Raw genomic sequence first — 16,385 nt, 5'->3', positions numbered from 1 at the left:
GCAGTAAATGCACTCAGACACACCCACTACAATTCTTTTAAAGCACCCCAGCCTCCACTTTAAATAAATCCTGCATATAATCATACCAATCAATAGCTGTTCAACAACATTTTTCTCTCTCTTTTTTTTTCCCAGTTAGCAACCCTCACTTAGAACTAAACCTTATCTCTGCAACTGTTAATCTAGAAAATTACAGGCTTTCAGTCCAACCAGAATGTATGGTTGCAGTCCTCAGACTTGGCAGGCTGTTTCAGTAAAGCTTCTTGCAGAAACACTCAGGGGCTGTAGTTAGCTTGTTCCTAATTCTTCCTCCATTTTAAGGACAATTTGCTCACTGCTTGCTTGTCTTTCTTCGTGTGTAGGTGACAACAGACACATCATTCACCTTCTGCAATGCAAAGCAATGCCTTTGGAGCCAGTTGGCTCTAACTTCAGGCTCCTCTTCTAGCTCAGCTACTCTGTCACTTTCTGTCCCATGACCAAGTCACCACTACTGGTTGGTTTTCATTTGAAAAGATGGTCACCTCCCCAGATGAGCCACATCTGTGCTATGAATGCACAGCCATAGCCAATGAAGTGAAACTGCCAAGTCTGTACCTCTGTATGGGCAGCAGAACTAGCAAGCATTACTTTCCTATAGATTTCCATGTTGCATATTACACTCCCTAACCTCAGTTCCTTACCCTGTCCCATATTACACACATTCTGGCTCCTCTGCTTCCTTCTGACAGACTCCAGATCAGAGTGACTTGCACTTTCTGTCAAAGAGCAGCTATTTCCTCATCTTGGCTGCTGATTTTTGATAAAACCTGTAAGAACTGAAGACCTATGAGATGTCAAGATTTTAGACAGTTTCCTAGTTCCACAGCTATCAGGCAAGTCCTGCTCCTGCCTGCTCAGTGACCATCCCAGTGTGAGGGTACTGGGTATGACTGATAAAAACTCATATGCAGTTCTGGAAAGCCGTGCTCTGAATGTTGCAGCATAACAAAGCACAGCTGGTTAAAACTTCTCGTGGGCTTGCTATTGCATTACATCCTGTTCATGTTAAAAACATGCAGTTGTTAAATAAACTACCTATCAGTACCAAAAAAACACCCTGGGAAACAGACTTGAAGAAATCCCTTATGAGGTCAACACTTCTGATCCTCACTGAGGGGAAACAGAAAACTGAGGACCTACTGCAAAGGAAAGGTCAGTCATCACAGACAGCATCAAAGATATTTTCATGGAAAGCCTGGCCAAATGACTGCATCTAAACACATCATTTCCCCTTTGTCCTGTCCCTGAGCATGAGCATTGTTCTGTTAGTGGAAACATTTTATTTTTTTTAAGTAACATTGCTGAACATAAATCAGCCTCGAGTGGGAATAATTAGCGCAAATTAGAAGATTAAAACCATGGGAACAAACTGAAATAAGCAACTTTTCAGTAGCTGTGATTTTCTGTGGGGGAGGCAAAGGATTCCTGTTCTCTCTCACTCACTTCATAGGAGCATTTTCTAGTAAAGGGACAGTATTGTCACCCTCAGACTCAGATTTACTCATGCCTTTTTGTGACTGCAATGATGCCTCAAGGCGTTTTCTATTACCCTTTCCTATTATAAACCTTCTTTAGCTTGTAACAATTCAGATGCTTTCTGCTGTAAGCATAAAGGAGCTCTTCACTCCTCACACACTGCAACGATTCTGATTACTGGGAAGATATTTGAGATGTAATATTGTGAGGAGAGGTGTAATTATGTCTGTATTTGAATGGAACCATTCTAAAAGGCATCCCAAAAGCAGACTTTCATGGCTGCCATAGGCACTTGGGGTCAAGCAGTTCATTAGGAAATAATCAGGACCTGAAAATGGTCTGGTTGTTTTTTGGGTGCCTGGCAAATTCCACCACCTTCTCAGGAATCTGGTATTAATTGTTCTCACTGTAAGTGCTCAGGGTGGTCAGTACACACTGGCACTGACACCAGCACCCTTTAGCACTCCTCATGGTACAACCAACATGCTTATATTTGTCCCTAGCCACCAGATGTGGTTGCATTCATACAATGAAAATTATCCTTTCTGCTGAGCCTGGGTGTTTTATTACATCCGAGAATGTTAGGATTAGGGCACATTTCTTGCTCTGTACAGTTTATAGTCAGAACTGGACTCCCAAAAACGTAGGAGAGAAAACCAGGATAATCTTCCCTTGGAGTGTAAGGTTTGGATTTTAGTCCTTTCTGGTTTTATCTCCTCCTGTTTTACCTTCTGTGTATTCTCACTTACATGTGTTCTCAATCTGCTTTGCCTTGGATAGGGTTGGGTGATCAGCTGGACTTGATGATCCTGGAGGTCTCTTCCAACCTGGTTGATTCTGTGATTCTGTCTTGCCCCCACAGTCGTGGGGCCATTGGCCTATCAAAGGGCACACACCGAAGTCCTTGCACCATTGCAACTTTAGCTTCCTATTAATCTTCTGACTAGAAAACCACAGTTTGCTTTCTCCTGTTCTGCCTTCTTTGTGTATTTGTTCCAGCAACTTAATAAAGCAAAATGTTTTGTACAAGCAATGGAGAAGCCTATTGCTGTTAGAGGAAAAGCAGCTTTTCACTTCTCAGACAGCCTGACCTTCCTCAACAGCTCTGAGGAGAAGGCCAGTTGTCTGCATGACCTTCCCACCCTTACCCACACTGTGCCCCAAAACAAGGTGTTTAACAAGGGAGGTTGCCAGGACAGCCCAAAGGCCAGCTGGGCTAAAACTAAGTTATTGGTACTCATCAGGCTTTGGAACCAGCTCTGTGTTGATATATTCTGTGTCCCTGTATTTATCTGTCACAATCATTAGAAGGCATCATCATATTTGAGCCAGCAAGTATGAAGATGTGTCTCTCTGTAAAGATGTCTAGAAGTCCATTGCTTTTTAGCAAAGCACTTGAACATGCTTTTAATTTTATGTCCATGGCACTGGAGCATGCACTTAACTGGCTGTTTTTGGAATTAGATTGACTATTTCTAGATGAGTAATGGATGGCTACCAGACAGGGTTGTTATAGCTCATTTACACAAGGTGTTCATTTGTGCAGCTGCCTACCTGGGAAAGCAGGCCAGGTGTGCTGCCCAGGCAGGGCTGTGCTGTGCACTGCTCTCATCTTGAGGGCTGTTCACTATAGTAACCCTCTCTGTATCACTCAGGACCCAATGAATAATTCAGTGGAGCTTCATTACTCCACCAGTCCTGTCTTGTTTACTGGAGTATCATGCCATGGTTCGGCACCCATCTGGCTGCAAGCAGAAAACCTGTGGAAAATGCTGCCTGTGGAAAAAGCTGGAGGGAATCTTTGATGCTGGAGCCCCACAAACTCCAGTCCCTTTGATTTTCTGTTTGAGAGAGAAAGGCAACTCACCTGAGAAACTGTGTGTAAACAAATTGGTGTATACATCTTGTGTCCTTCACAGACTGCGGTTCTTTAATCAGATAACTTTGAATTGAAAACAAAACATGCTGGAATGTGGGGAGGTCTTCCAAAGAGCAGCTCAGGATGCTCTGTTCCTCTTAAACATTTAGGGTAAGCCCTGTGAACTTTATTTTTAAATGCAAACAAAATAAGCCTTTATCTATACTGCAAACAGTCTGCCAATATCCCTCTCTCACAGGTATTATACAAGCAGAGACACAAACTGTAACCTAAAATACATTAGGATTTTGCTGTCACGAAAATACCGTGGGGTGGACAAGGAAAAGTTGCAAAATATTTTGACCAGAGCAGCTAGAAAAACGAGATTCTGAAGTCCATGGTTATTCCACTTGATAGCAAAGCTCTTATGCCCATGAGCTTACCTTCCACTTTTTCCTTTAAAGTAATTATTAGTAGCTCTCTTATTTTTATGGTTAACGCCAGGAGCTCCTGCAGAGCGGAACACAACACTGAAGTAGCCTGGATTAAAAATGGGAAGCATATACTAATATCTTCATTTAGATGAACAAATAACTGATTTTCCTTTAGACTGCCTGGAAAAAAATGATTAAAATCCCTAAATGTGTTTCTGCCTTTCAGTCACTTCGGTTCAGAAAGAGAACAAAATCAGTTACTCTGAATGATTCACTCACACCTTTCGGTAACTGAGTTATTCCAGAGCCTTTCTGTGTCTCCTATGCCCTCTAGCTTCCAGAAGATGTAATTTACCCAAGCACATTCGAGCACATTGAGAGTTCTAATTTCTTATGAAGTCACTAAAAACTTACTATGCCAGAAACTTAAATGCCTTCCCTTCTCTTCTTCCCAGATACAATTTTTACCGCAGACTGAAACAAAGACATGAAAATGTTGAGTCTCATTTCCATCAAAGGCAAAGCAGAGCTGTGAGGCATACAGGATATTACTTCTTAGTTTGACAATTACAAAGTTTAGTAAGGTCATTACATGGTAAACAGCAAACACCACTTGATGCACAGATTGCAGCATTTCCTAATCCGTACACTGGAGGCTCTACTTTGTGAAGCCTCATCAGTTGAATTTCTGGAGGTAAATCCTCAGGGAGGGGAAATGTGCCCAGAAAAACAGAGAAGCCCGGTCTCCATAGTGAGACATCCCACAGCCTGCAGGAGAAAGGGGCTGTCTTGCTCAGTTTAGGAGAGCTGACAGGACATGACAGCTAAATCTGGCTGGCTAGGAGAGAGAGCTCCGGTTAACTTTCATCTTAACACATCACCAAGAGCTGCTAAACTGGAAGTGTTTCCTACCTGCCAAATCACTAATGCGTAAGAGCAGGGGCTTTCCCTCAAACCCACCTGAGTGGCACCAGTGGCAGCCTACAAAGCACAGCTTCTGCAAATGCTGCAAGGAGGACTCAAACAGAATCAGAGAATGGCAGTGATTGGAATGAACCTCTGGAGATCATCTAGTCTAACCCCTTGACACAGCAGGATCACCTAGGGCAGGCCACACAATAAAACTTCGGGTGAGGGGAAATACTGGTGATTATAGTGACTGAAAGGTCTCAGGGACCCTGAGGCTACCCACGTTGTACTTTTTCTGAGTGGGACACTGGCAGCCTGTGCTACCATGAGACAAGACACAGTGCTAAGGCTTTTAGTTACCAGCACCGCAGCTACAGATGCTGATGATAGAAGGCGGTGTTTCATCATCTTTCAGGAAGTCACTGGAACAACTGACACAAATCCTATCAAGAACTTCAGTCCCAAAGATGTTTCAGTTAGTTAACTCCTGAACTCACCTGAGTTTAAAATGCACAGTCACCAAAACCAGCTCTTTGACACCTGAGGCAGAAGATAACACAGAGCTCTGCCACTGTCTACTGGGGAAAAAAAAGGTTATGGACATTTTTTCTCCTCTGAGAACCTTAGTTAGGAGAGGGAAGCAAAAGGCAACTTTTGCATAAAGCAAACAAAATTTTTGCACATTGATGTGTGTCACCAGCAGCATGCTTGAACTAGAAAGAGCCAATGCATATAGTTTATGCAAACTTTTTTATTTATGTAAAATGTTTGAAATGGTTTAGTCCCTGATCTGCTCATCCTTAACTCTTTCAAACTAAAACTAAAGCAGTTTGACTTTAAACTGCAGCTCCAGCATCTGAAGGTCAGATCTATTTCTTTTCCATTTAATTCTCTGCTTCTATTACATTAAGAACACAAATCAATATTCATTTTCTTAACTAAATTAACACTTAGATAGTATCTTTAACTATGGAGTGATAAAGAAAAATTTCCCAGCCTAGGACGTAAGGACTGTGTTAACTAAAACCTTGCTTGGAAAATGTACACACACACAAAAATTGTCACTGCCGGAGTTACCGTCTTAAGACTCTGCAGGAGGACTGACATGGTAAAAAGTCCCTTTAAGCTACTGAGACTCCTCCACAGATAAAGTCTGCCTGTCCAGATCAAAGTCCCTCCACTGGTACCATCATCCTTCCCCACAATGCACTTGCTTGGCATTAATTTGTGGTAACAGCCTGTTCCTACCCACTATTAGTAGTAACTATACCAACGTTCAATATAAAAAATTGGTTAGATCATGAGTTAAAAATGGAATTATAAACCATGTAACTATTCTAGGAGCACAAACTAATTATAATAATTGTCTCCCTCCACAACAAGAGACAGTGAAGACCTATAACAGACTTTCAAGCATGTCAGCAAAACAACGGACAAATTAATGTGGATGACATAATTGATTTGGACTTTCAAAGTGTTTGCAAAGCTACAAAAGAGCTATAAAGGTTCCAAATAGCCATGGAATGAAGTTCTTTCGTGAAGCAGAAATAACCTCAGAGTAAACACAAAGTAAGCAAAATACCTGGTTTTCTAAACAGAAACAGAAAAGTATTCCTTCTGGTCATGATTTCTGACCTGCAGCAAAGCTACACAGGTGGACAGCTGACTGCAACTAATACAGGTCAGTGGGATCTAGGATGGGGACAGTCACAGTCCATAGGCTGCTTCCATCTGCCCTTGGAGAGAAGAAGGAGACACCTTAAAGCATGCCCAGCACCTTGGGACACAGCTGCTTCAAGGGGGACAGGGCCGGTGAGAGGCAGCTAAGCAGTCCACAGCTCCACTGCTCCTGCTCTGACAGTGCTGGCACCTCAGCAGACAGAAGCACAGAATCACAGAATACAGATGGTTGGAAGAGACCACAAAGATCATCCAGTCCAACCTTTGACTCAACACTGAAGGGTCAACAGGCCAAGCAGTCGGAAGCAGCCTTTGCATGCCTCTCTCCTGGGGGTCAAGAGGAAACATCTTGGCCACAAGGCAAGGCTGGGCCTCTAGCCTGGAGGAGCAGAAGTTATCAATCCCCCTCCCTTCATTCCAGAGGGGCTGGAGCATAGCACACTCCTGTGGCACTGAGCAGCCCTAGAGCAACCTCCCCTAAAACAACCTGCCAGTCCCTAGCAGTGGGGACATCCAGCCTTTCTGACCCAGCTGATGGGACAGGAGGAGATCACCAGCAGCACTTGACTAGTGCTGAAGAAGGCAAAACACTAAAGTAAGAAAAACAAGGTAGCACACTGAAAACACTGCTCTGACTGTCCTCTCCACCTTCTTCCCATGCTGTAAGGTGGAGTGTCTGGCAGGCAGGGAGCATTCAAACATGGCTGCTTACTGCATCCAGTACTTTGGAATTACACAGGTTGTTCAGTGTTCTAATCCTTCATTGTTTCCTCTCCTTTGCTTCATCCTGAGGCAATTTCCTTTCTGTAGCACTGCTGATGGAATCTCAAGCACTTAGGCTTGCTGGCAAACTTGGGAGCAGTTACTCAAGACAACTGTGGTAGGGGATACTGAAGACCGTTTTACCTACATCTACCATACACAACCATCACCTACAGATGACCACGGTCCTTGAGATGTAGTCTCCTCAGAGAAGACTGGCTTTCAGGAAAGAGCAACTTTAGAAGGCCTAAGGACCATTTGAAGGCTTGGTGCAGAACAGGGAAAGGAACAGTAAAGAGGCAGCAAATGTATGCACCATGTGGACCCTTTCAAGCAGCCAGGGCAGGGTTCACCAGATTGTCAGAACAGTGAGCACAGCCAGCTTGGAAGGAGGTTGCCAATGCTCAGCACAGCTTGAAATGCCTATTTAATCTCTAACAGGTATTCTGTTCTGAAACAGCTCAATCTAAAAAAAAATGCACAGGGCCAAATTCTCCAGCTTGTTTTAAACTCTTCACCTTGTAGAGGTGTTCAATCTGCTAATTAGACATGACAATGCTGAATTAGATAACCAATACCAAAATTTACTACTGCCTGCTCTAAGTTGCTTTTGGCAGTGTATAGTGTCAGAAGCAATAGCATTAGTTCTGCTCCTTTCTCACGCTGGATGATGGAAGCTTTCAGGAAGATGAATTAAATTCCACTAGCAGAGAAAAAAGGGATCTAAATGTCTGGAGAGAGCCACAGTCAAAGTCCACTTGGGTTATTTCAGAATGATGTTCTGTCAATACAAGTAGCAATATCCTGGTGCATGATCCTGAACCAAAGACTTATTTGAGTCTAGGAGCCCTGGGCAAAAAGCACACGGCTGAATGGCTCCCACATCTCTCTTTTGGGAGCTGCAAAGGTGCATGGGACAGGTGGTGGTATTGCTTTCCTCTGTTATCCCTCACCTGGTCCCCATAGCAGCTGATTCACACCTGCATGATACCCCATAGGCCATCACAGCCCTGCACAGTGACCCTGGGGGCTCATGACACGCTGAAGAGCCCTCCACACCTTCCTACAAGTCCCCATCCTCACAGCCAGGAGGTGAGCAGGTGAGTTTGCCTCAGAGCACTAGCACAAGTCAGTGACCCTGCTCACCCATCCCCACGTCCAGCTGGAAGCTGCACCCACCAGCAAGAGCAGGTGGGTAAATACCTCATCTGTGCTTATTTACTGGCCACAAGATGGTGCTTCTTTACTTCCCATCAGCTCAGAGCAGAGAACTGGGCAAAATTCATAACCTACCTCTCTCAGAAATTTCTTGCTCCTTTGCCTTTACTTGCAAAGTACACCCTCAAAGCCTTTATCTGCACACAGCTTAGAAAACCAACCTATTTGTTAAAGAAAACACACACTTACAAGCATCTGAAAACATCAGAGCCAAACTATAGGCCTCATGATAGTGCCTCGTAAACAAGAATGCAAATGCTTGTGCATGATTGATCTGTATTGTGGTGGCTGACTGCATACTAAGTAACTTGGGTTTGACGCCACTCACACATACTGCACCAGCACTGCTTTTTCTGCCAGCTTTCAGCACATACAGAATGGCAATGTAATTAAAATGGAAAGGTAAGTACATTAGAAACCATACTTTTTCCTATTAAATGCTAATTCTCAGATAGATTTTCTCCTGGGATGGAAGTTTGGGGTTTAAGAACTGACAAGTTTGGGTTAATACTGTCAAGAACAGCACTGTTAAAAAAACAAGCCATTTATTCCACTTTTTCACAGTCAGCCAACACAAATGACAAGCCTCTAGTGGCTCTGCAACTCCTCCTACCACGTTCACTACCTTCAGATTTGACAAAATGAAAATATAAGAGTTCATACCTCTAGTTTCATCTTGTTTCAGTACTAATCTGCTTCTAAAGCTCTGAGCAACTGAGTTTAGTGGTGAAGGATTTTTACCTTCCTGGGAAAGGATGGAACTTTTTTCCTGTTTACTCCTTGTCCTTTATAGATATATTTACCTGGTGAGTCTATTGCATCTCTGTGCAGACAGAGACAGAAGAAACAAGGGAAATAGATCCTGAGATCACAGAATTGCCAAGGTTGGAAGAGACCTCAAAGATCATCAAGTCCAACCTGTCACCACAGACCTCATGACTAAACCATGGCACCAAGTGCCACATCCAGTCCCCTCTTGAACACCTCCAGGGATGGAAACTATTTCTTCCTAAGGAAAAAAAAATAGCAAACAAACCAAAAAACACCTATTAAAAGTTTTATGCAACCAGGACAATGTGAAGACCAGCACCAAGGTTACTAAATCTGGTTTACATGTTAGGCTTGCCATTTGGCAAAGAATATTAGTCTGAGGAAATCCCTTTGGCTGAGAGAAAAAAAAGTACAAAACTTTGTTAAACTGAAAAGAAGGACTAAGAGTTAGTAGAAGAGATGGACTTTACCAGCTGTCAGATTACATGAAGCAGCCTCAGGTGTCTCTCAGCAAAGAATGTTTATAAATGGAAAAAAATAAACTGCCTGATCATTTGGACCTTAAAGCCAGAAGGGGCCCATGAACATTGCCTGGCTTCTTATTGAATATGCATCATTAAATATTATGTATTCATCCCAATAACTGTGCTAAGGCATTTTATCTCAGAGAAGATTAAGCTGTTAGCTGCTGTAGCAGGGAACCAAAGAGACAACCTGCCGTTTGTATTCAGAGGCTCTGCAATGACAGAGAGAGGAATTATTGATGTAGCCAGGTGATCTTAGCCTCTAACCTCCACTTTGTGCAAAGGAAAATGGGGGAAAATAACTGAAACCTGGTGAAAAGTGCTGCCAGGCTCCAAAACTGGTAGTTGGGTCTAACACAACCAGATCCTCATACAAGCACAGGGCAGTGGTTCACTATGTGGGTATAGCATACCCAGGTATGGGCAATTTCAGATACTTCAGAGGAAAATGGAAAAAAGTGCCAGTCTCTGGGCAACAGATTTCCAAGCCAAGTCTGAAAATCCCTCCTTTGACCATTTCAGCACTGGAACTTTTTCCTTCTAAACTGGTTTTATCAAGTTCTGCTTTGTACACTGACTTACCAGAGCTGAAAAATTCTCCAAGGAGTAAAACCATAGTCACGAATGAGCATGGTACAGAAGCGACATCACTGGATGACCTTACTGGCTATGTCTACATCTGGTTGCCCAAGCTTCTCTTTTTTTGCTATTACACCTGCAGCAGACAGAGAAGAGATATCATGAGAACCTTAACCTCTACTTTTGCATGGCGAGGTGATCTTCATCTGAGTCCAGCTGTGAGGCACAAAACAAATCTAAACAAGTATCTGACTCAGCTACTAAACTGAAACAGCATCAGCTTTGAGGAGGAAGCTGGCAGCACCACTTAGAAGTCTGTGGATGGCTTCCAACTACCCTCTTCTCCACTCACTCTAATTATTTATCCCTGATCCCTAAATAGCCTCTGCTTCAGGATTACTTAAAGGAAATGTACATTTCTATAGCTCCTTTTTCCCCTCTCCCTTTCCAATTCACTTTCTCAACCTTAGACAAAACTCAGCAAAGCCTGTCTGGCTATTTCATCTCAACTACATCCTCCATAAAAACATTTAGCCTTACCCCACAAAGCTTGTCTCCCTTTTTATTAACCCCAACTGCACCTTCTTATTTTCCCAGCAGAAGCCTCAGCAGGTAGTGTCCTCGAGCTGCTGCTTTATGAATTGATCTAAAAAGCAGCAATATTTCCTCTCCTGAACTTTTTACTCCAGGCCTAGTATTTATGGTTAATGAGGCTGCAGCAGATCAATGGGCCAGCTGATCTGCAGTGACGTTGGGCCAGTGCCAACTGCTTCTGCAAGTGTGTTCAAATGAAAAAGCAGCTGCTCAATCCAGAGTGTATCTAAAATACTTTTTTTAATTTTGCATAAATTCACAAATGATACAATATTGAAGGGGTTGGTTCAGGGCTTTTGTTGTGTTGTTGTTAGGTTTTCTTCCTTTTTTCCCCACCCCCCTCCCTCTAAACATACTGTACAATCAGGTTAGGTCAGTGGTTTACATCAAGGCACAGCACACCATATAATACATATACGCCTTGCCAGGCAGCAGTTTCGTCTAATCCCCGAGATGTGGCAGTAGTGCCAGGATGAGTAGCAAGGATCACATAGAAGCTGGAAGATAAATAAATAATAGATGCTCTCACATTTTATTTGAAACAGAGTTGCATATAAAAAGAATATACAATAATTTAACTTCAATAGTTAGATTCTCTTGTACTATACATAACAGAAGTGGTTTCATTTGTATTAAATAAAACATTTTCAATATCAGGATGCAAAATTAATCTTCTGGCTGGCTGTCATGGTTGATGGAGAAGAGCTGCTTTCGTTAGGAAATTAAAGTTGAACTTTCAGTTTCATGGCAACCTGAAAGAAACAAATCTAGAGTTACGATATATTGGTAATGAAATGTTACTGCTAAATAAGCAAATAATTCCAACCTAACTGTTGCATTTAGTTAATGCACTGCAAAGATAATTATCTAAGCAGAGCAGCTACAAAGGCTCCTCTTCACAGTCTAAACATGCTACTCTTACATTTGTAAGATCCTTCTTTATGCTGTTACTTGATCTGCTGTCTCAGAGATTGCCCCTGCAGGTCTGTTATTTATCCAGCAAACCTAACATGCTGCTAACGCCACAGGCTGCCTGCCCTGCAGAGTTGGTTTATCACAATGTATTTACCATATTCACATTATCATTCAGCTTTTTATATTTGAACACTTCTTCTCCGCCTGCCAAAGGCCTTGGATCCCACGTTGGTTGGTACAAAGTTGTTCTTGCCCACTCCTCCTGACCTGCTCAGGAAGTCTGCCAGACGGTGGGTCACACAGGTTGCTGTGTTGCATGCCCTCTTCTGTGCTGTGACACTGCTTTTCAAAAGGAAAATACAGGGTTAGTTTCTTGAGTATCTACCCTGTGTACAATGAAACATCACTGTTGAATGCTATGCCTAGATTTTTCTATAGAAGAAAAGGTAGGCTTGTTATACAGCACGCGTTTGCCACTTGTGTGTGCAGCTTAAGTTCTAAAAGATGTGTCTTTATGCTCTTCTTAGAGCCAGTCTCAGATTACAAGAAGTAGCTGAGTCCTTCCTTTCTTGAGCAATTGGACTGTAGACCAAGCCAAGCCAGATTTTCAGCCACACCTGAGCCATTGCCCACCTCCAGCAAGTTATTATGACCTACTGAGAAGTGCAGGGGAGGTTTAGGTCTGGAGCATTAAACTAATACCTACATCCTCCAAAAGCTTAGACCTGCAGGTTTTTTGTAGTGCTGCTGGGGGACAGTGATAGACACTGACCTTCAACACCTCTGCTCCTCACATCACTAATAACAACAGGAGTGTTGTCAGCAACTCTGATAAACCTGTTATCTGCACAAGAGCTGACCAGCTGCTTTCAGAGCTGACCCACACATACTGCTTCTACATGTTTAATGGGTATGTGGGAACCCCTTGTTTCTAGAGTTAGACCTCTGTCTACAACAGCACTTCACCATGGGAACAGTTCATAGTAGCTAATAATTTTGCTAGATGGGGGACTGAGGCATTCACACAGTCCTTGCTTGACAATTTTTCTACTAAAGCAATGACTTTGTCTTGCAGTAGGGTTTTTTTCCCCTCAGCTGAGAACTACAAAACAGTTTACTAATGCTAACAGTGAATATTGTTCACCACATCAAGACCAATTTCTTGGAACAAGCCTCTTGAGTACAAAATAGATGCAGTGCTGCAACAGAAGAACTGTAAAGAAATCCAGTCTTGTGGCTTCATTTGCAATTCACATTGTCTTGAATTAATAAAAATACTTTAAACATTCTTGAGTTTCAAATATACTAGTGCAAAGACCTATTATGAAGTAAGAAGGCAAAAGAGAAAGAATGCAAAAAGTCTTACCTGGAAATGGTCAGTACCCAGTTTTAAATCAGGATTGCACTTCTAGTTTGTTTGAACAAATTCGTATGAGCCTTTCCCGATTCCTTTGCCCCCCAAGATCCTTACTAGCATGCCTCATTATATCAGTACCTCTGAATGTATGTGTGTGATTTCATTCTCTAAGTTCTTTCAGCTTTTCTGTGATTACTGGCATTACCTCTGTTGAGCATTAAGATAACTTGTAGAATTTTTGAGCCCTTATCTAGTAATCTCACGTTCTAAACCAAATTATGAAACCAAGCAGATCTAATCCTTATAGAAAAATAGGTTTATTGAACAAGTGCATGGGCGAGCACAAAAGAAGTCTACTTGTACATTCAGAAGCCAGAAATTAATAACCTTGTTTGGATTATTATTATTTTTAATCAGGGTCTAAGAAAATCATTTGAAATGTCAAGGCAGTGCTGTTCATTGGGTTTTTATTTATGTTTTCCCTAGACTGGTATGCTCTATCTTCCTAACATTAGATCTGTCTCAAACATTCTCTGTCGAAAACAGACTCAAGATAACATAGCAAAGTTAGCAATCAAAGTTAGATCCACATGCATCAGGTTAAAAAAAGGGAGGAGGGGAGACATAAGCATGTCTAGTTGTTTCCTAGGGCTCCCCATAGTTTGCATAGCGTTCGTGTTCCAGGTCACTCAGCACATTTCGCTTCTTGCCAGGAGTTCCAGCCCCGACGTCAGTGCGAGGGTAAGTTTGCAATTTGTGCAATTCTTGAGACAGTTTGCCCAGCACACAAGTACTCAGACTGGCACAGCGTTTGGAAATAGGTCTATCCAGGCTGCAGGGGGGAAAAAAAAAAACAACAAACACATGCCCAAAGGAAGAGGAATCTCAAACATGCATGTTCATGCAGTTCTTCCCTACATAAATATCTAAAAGTTAGGAAACTTAAGAGAAAAAAAAAAAGTAATCAAAACCAAACCCAAACCCCTGACCTCACATTCCATGCAAGGAGGTTCATACAAATGCACTCAGAAGGACAACACTATTTTTCAGTGAGTTCAACTTTGTTGCAGAGCAAGTTCATTAGCCTTCTGGGTGCTCAGTCAGAGGTCAGGTAGTTTTTCTGCCTGTGCATTCAGCATGCTGTTCAGTCTCATACATCACCACCATGCTTTGCAATACAAATCCTGTTAGGGTAATGCAAATGCTCTCGCATGCCTTTGGTCTAGGGGGAGAGTGGCGCTGCGTGCATTAGGAGGAACACGTCTTCTCTGCCAGGGACTTTCCATGCCTTACAACAGCATGCACTTTCACGACAGAGAATCCAAGAGCAACTGAATGGCCACTAGCACTCCCACTAGGAAGACATACCTTTTGCTGACATATTTTAACATAACCCACTCACTCAAGCTCAAACCGCCCTCCATTTTCAGTTGTAAGAGACAGATAGAAGCACGTTAACTAGGTGGAAGCCAGTCTCTGTAGTTGCATCCTTTACCAGTGAGGGGACCACAGTTAGCCATAACCCCAAGAAAAGAAAAATTCTTGACCTGTAGAAGGGTGTGCTCAAATGGCTTTTTGCTGAATATTGAATATATAACATTTCCCCATTGCCATTCTGTCACCCCAAGACTGCAGTCCTTACCTGTTCCCCTCAGAGGCTTGCTCCAGCTCGTCTGCTGTCATCTGTATGAACTCTTTCACCAGTGCATTTAATAACCTCCGAGCTTCATAATCACTGAGTGTCACTCGATCTGTTATGGACTCCAAGCCAGGTCTAGGCAGAGGCAAGGAAAGCAGGGTGAATAAAAGCCAGACTGCTGCAGAGGGCCATGCACAGGAGAGGGGGTTGGCATGCATCACTGCGTGTCATTGGCAGTGTCTTTCACTGGTGTGACTACGCAAGCCATCCTCAGGCACAGTATTAGGTGGCTTATATATGCAATAAAAAGCCACAGTGTCAAAAATCTCATCAGAAGCATCCAGCTTTCTCATCCACTGTAGTCTGTTTTCCTCCTAGATCTCTGAAGAACATTAAGTATTTCCACAGCATTCAGATACAGCACTCAGCAACAGGACATGGCTTCTTACCTGACTGGGGCTGCCTGGAAGCTGTCCATCTGGCACACAACCAAGGCATAAACAGCAAGGAAAGATGAAATCTTCAGCATAACCATGATTTCCTCTCTACAACAAAGAGGTACATCAAGCAATGGCTGTTTTCCAATGTTCTCATTCCTATAAGCTCTACTGAAGAGGTCACAGTTTCCTAGCCACAAGTAGCACAAATACTAACCTTTTTTTTCCTTTTAATATTTCTTTTCCCTTGCTTCTGGTAATTGCTATTACACTTGGAGTTTCTCAGAAATGAAGATAAAATTTAGCACTGGCAGAGGGGATAAAAGGCAGCTTTTCAGAGCTGCAGATCTGCACAGCTATCTGCATCCACCTCAATGCAGACTTTCCCTTAGACTGGTAGAAAACATGTTCCTCTAACTACTGCACACAATGTCAGAGCCAGTGTGTCCAACACGAAACCAGCACAGTTCTGCGATTCAAGTCCCAAGGGAAAATATTATTTTTAAGAATGAAGTGCCACTGCTAGCACTTCAGCTCCAACTGCCTGATTCTTGGCAGCTAGTATGCTAACACCCCAAGTCAGATTACACTAGAAGACTCCAGTGGTTACATTTCAATAAATATTTCTACTCTGAAAACAGAAAAAAAAGGGGAAGTTAAAAGTTAGTCATAAGCTCCCAATCCATGAAGCAAATATCTATAACCAAAGCGCTCTGCTTTGAGAGATGCTTGTTACTGTCACAGACACAAATGAGCACATCATTAACTACCACGTCACTTCAGCTTTGCCAGCTCCCAGCTCTTGATGTGGCTCACCAGAGCGACCAGACACCTCCCAAAGGACACCCCGCTCCCCGCGGGTGCCCCCTGGATGGTGCCCAGCACGGGCAGAACACCCGGCATGGGAGAGAGTTTTGCGCCAAGAGCTGTCCCACATGGCTGTGGGACTCTCCACGCCATGTCGCGGGACGAGAGAGCCCTAGTTCTAACTATCCCCCACCTTCACCACACAGGCATGTGCCCTCACGCAGCCAGACCCCGCTCAAAGCTCCGCACCTCGATAGCGAGGAGGGACGGAGGGAACCAACCTCACGCAGGTAGCCAGGAGACGGCGCAGTGCTTACCGGCGGTGCAAGACAGTACGGAGCGAAGCAGGATGCCGATGTCCGCGGTACCGCGCACCGCCCGCC

The 16,385-nt window shown here is 43.2% G+C and overlaps 2 protein-coding genes across 2 annotated transcripts in view; both read right to left on the bottom strand.

Annotated features, from left to right (window-relative positions):
- INSC (INSC spindle orientation adaptor protein) overlaps window positions 1-10,290 on the bottom strand; it is a 114,797-nt gene extending 104,507 nt beyond the window's left edge. Inside the window, exon 1 of the mRNA XM_054172018.1 lies at window positions 10,257-10,290. Coding sequence (XP_054027993.1) covers window positions 10,257-10,290 — 34 coding nt within the window. The remainder of the gene's footprint in view (window positions 1-10,256) is intronic.
- A 3,238-nt stretch (window positions 10,291-13,528) lies between these two features.
- CALCA (calcitonin related polypeptide alpha) lies at window positions 13,529-15,298 on the bottom strand. Its single transcript, XM_009905127.2, has 3 exons — window positions 15,208-15,298; window positions 14,762-14,893; window positions 13,529-13,951 (listed from the first exon to the last, which is right to left on the bottom strand). Exons 1-3 carry the CDS (start codon window positions 15,291-15,293, stop codon window positions 13,765-13,767), a joined length of 405 nt encoding a protein of 134 aa, XP_009903429.1. The 5' UTR covers window positions 15,294-15,298; the 3' UTR covers window positions 13,529-13,764.
- Window positions 15,299-16,385: the final 1,087 nt, after the last annotated feature.

Source organism: Dryobates pubescens, chromosome 22 (genome assembly GCF_014839835.1).
Source record: "Dryobates pubescens isolate bDryPub1 chromosome 22, bDryPub1.pri, whole genome shotgun sequence".
Taxonomy (NCBI): domain Eukaryota; kingdom Metazoa; phylum Chordata; class Aves; order Piciformes; family Picidae; genus Dryobates; species Dryobates pubescens.
Note: the sequence above shows the minus strand (reverse complement) of the source record. Positions and strands in the feature narration are given on the sequence as shown.

Coding starts and splice junctions, on each gene's coding strand:
- CALCA (XM_009905127.2), bottom strand. CDS start 15,293: ATGGTTATGCTGAAGATTTCATCTTTCCTTGCTGTTTATGCCTTGGTT. Junction 14,894..15,207: donor TTCCAGGCAGCCCCAGTCAG/GTAAGAAGCCAT, acceptor GCCTCTGCCTAG/ACCTGGCTTGGAGTCCATAA. Junction 13,952..14,761: donor CAAGCCTCTGAGGGGAACAG/GTAAGGACTGCA, acceptor TCCCCCCTGCAG/CCTGGATAGACCTATTTCCA.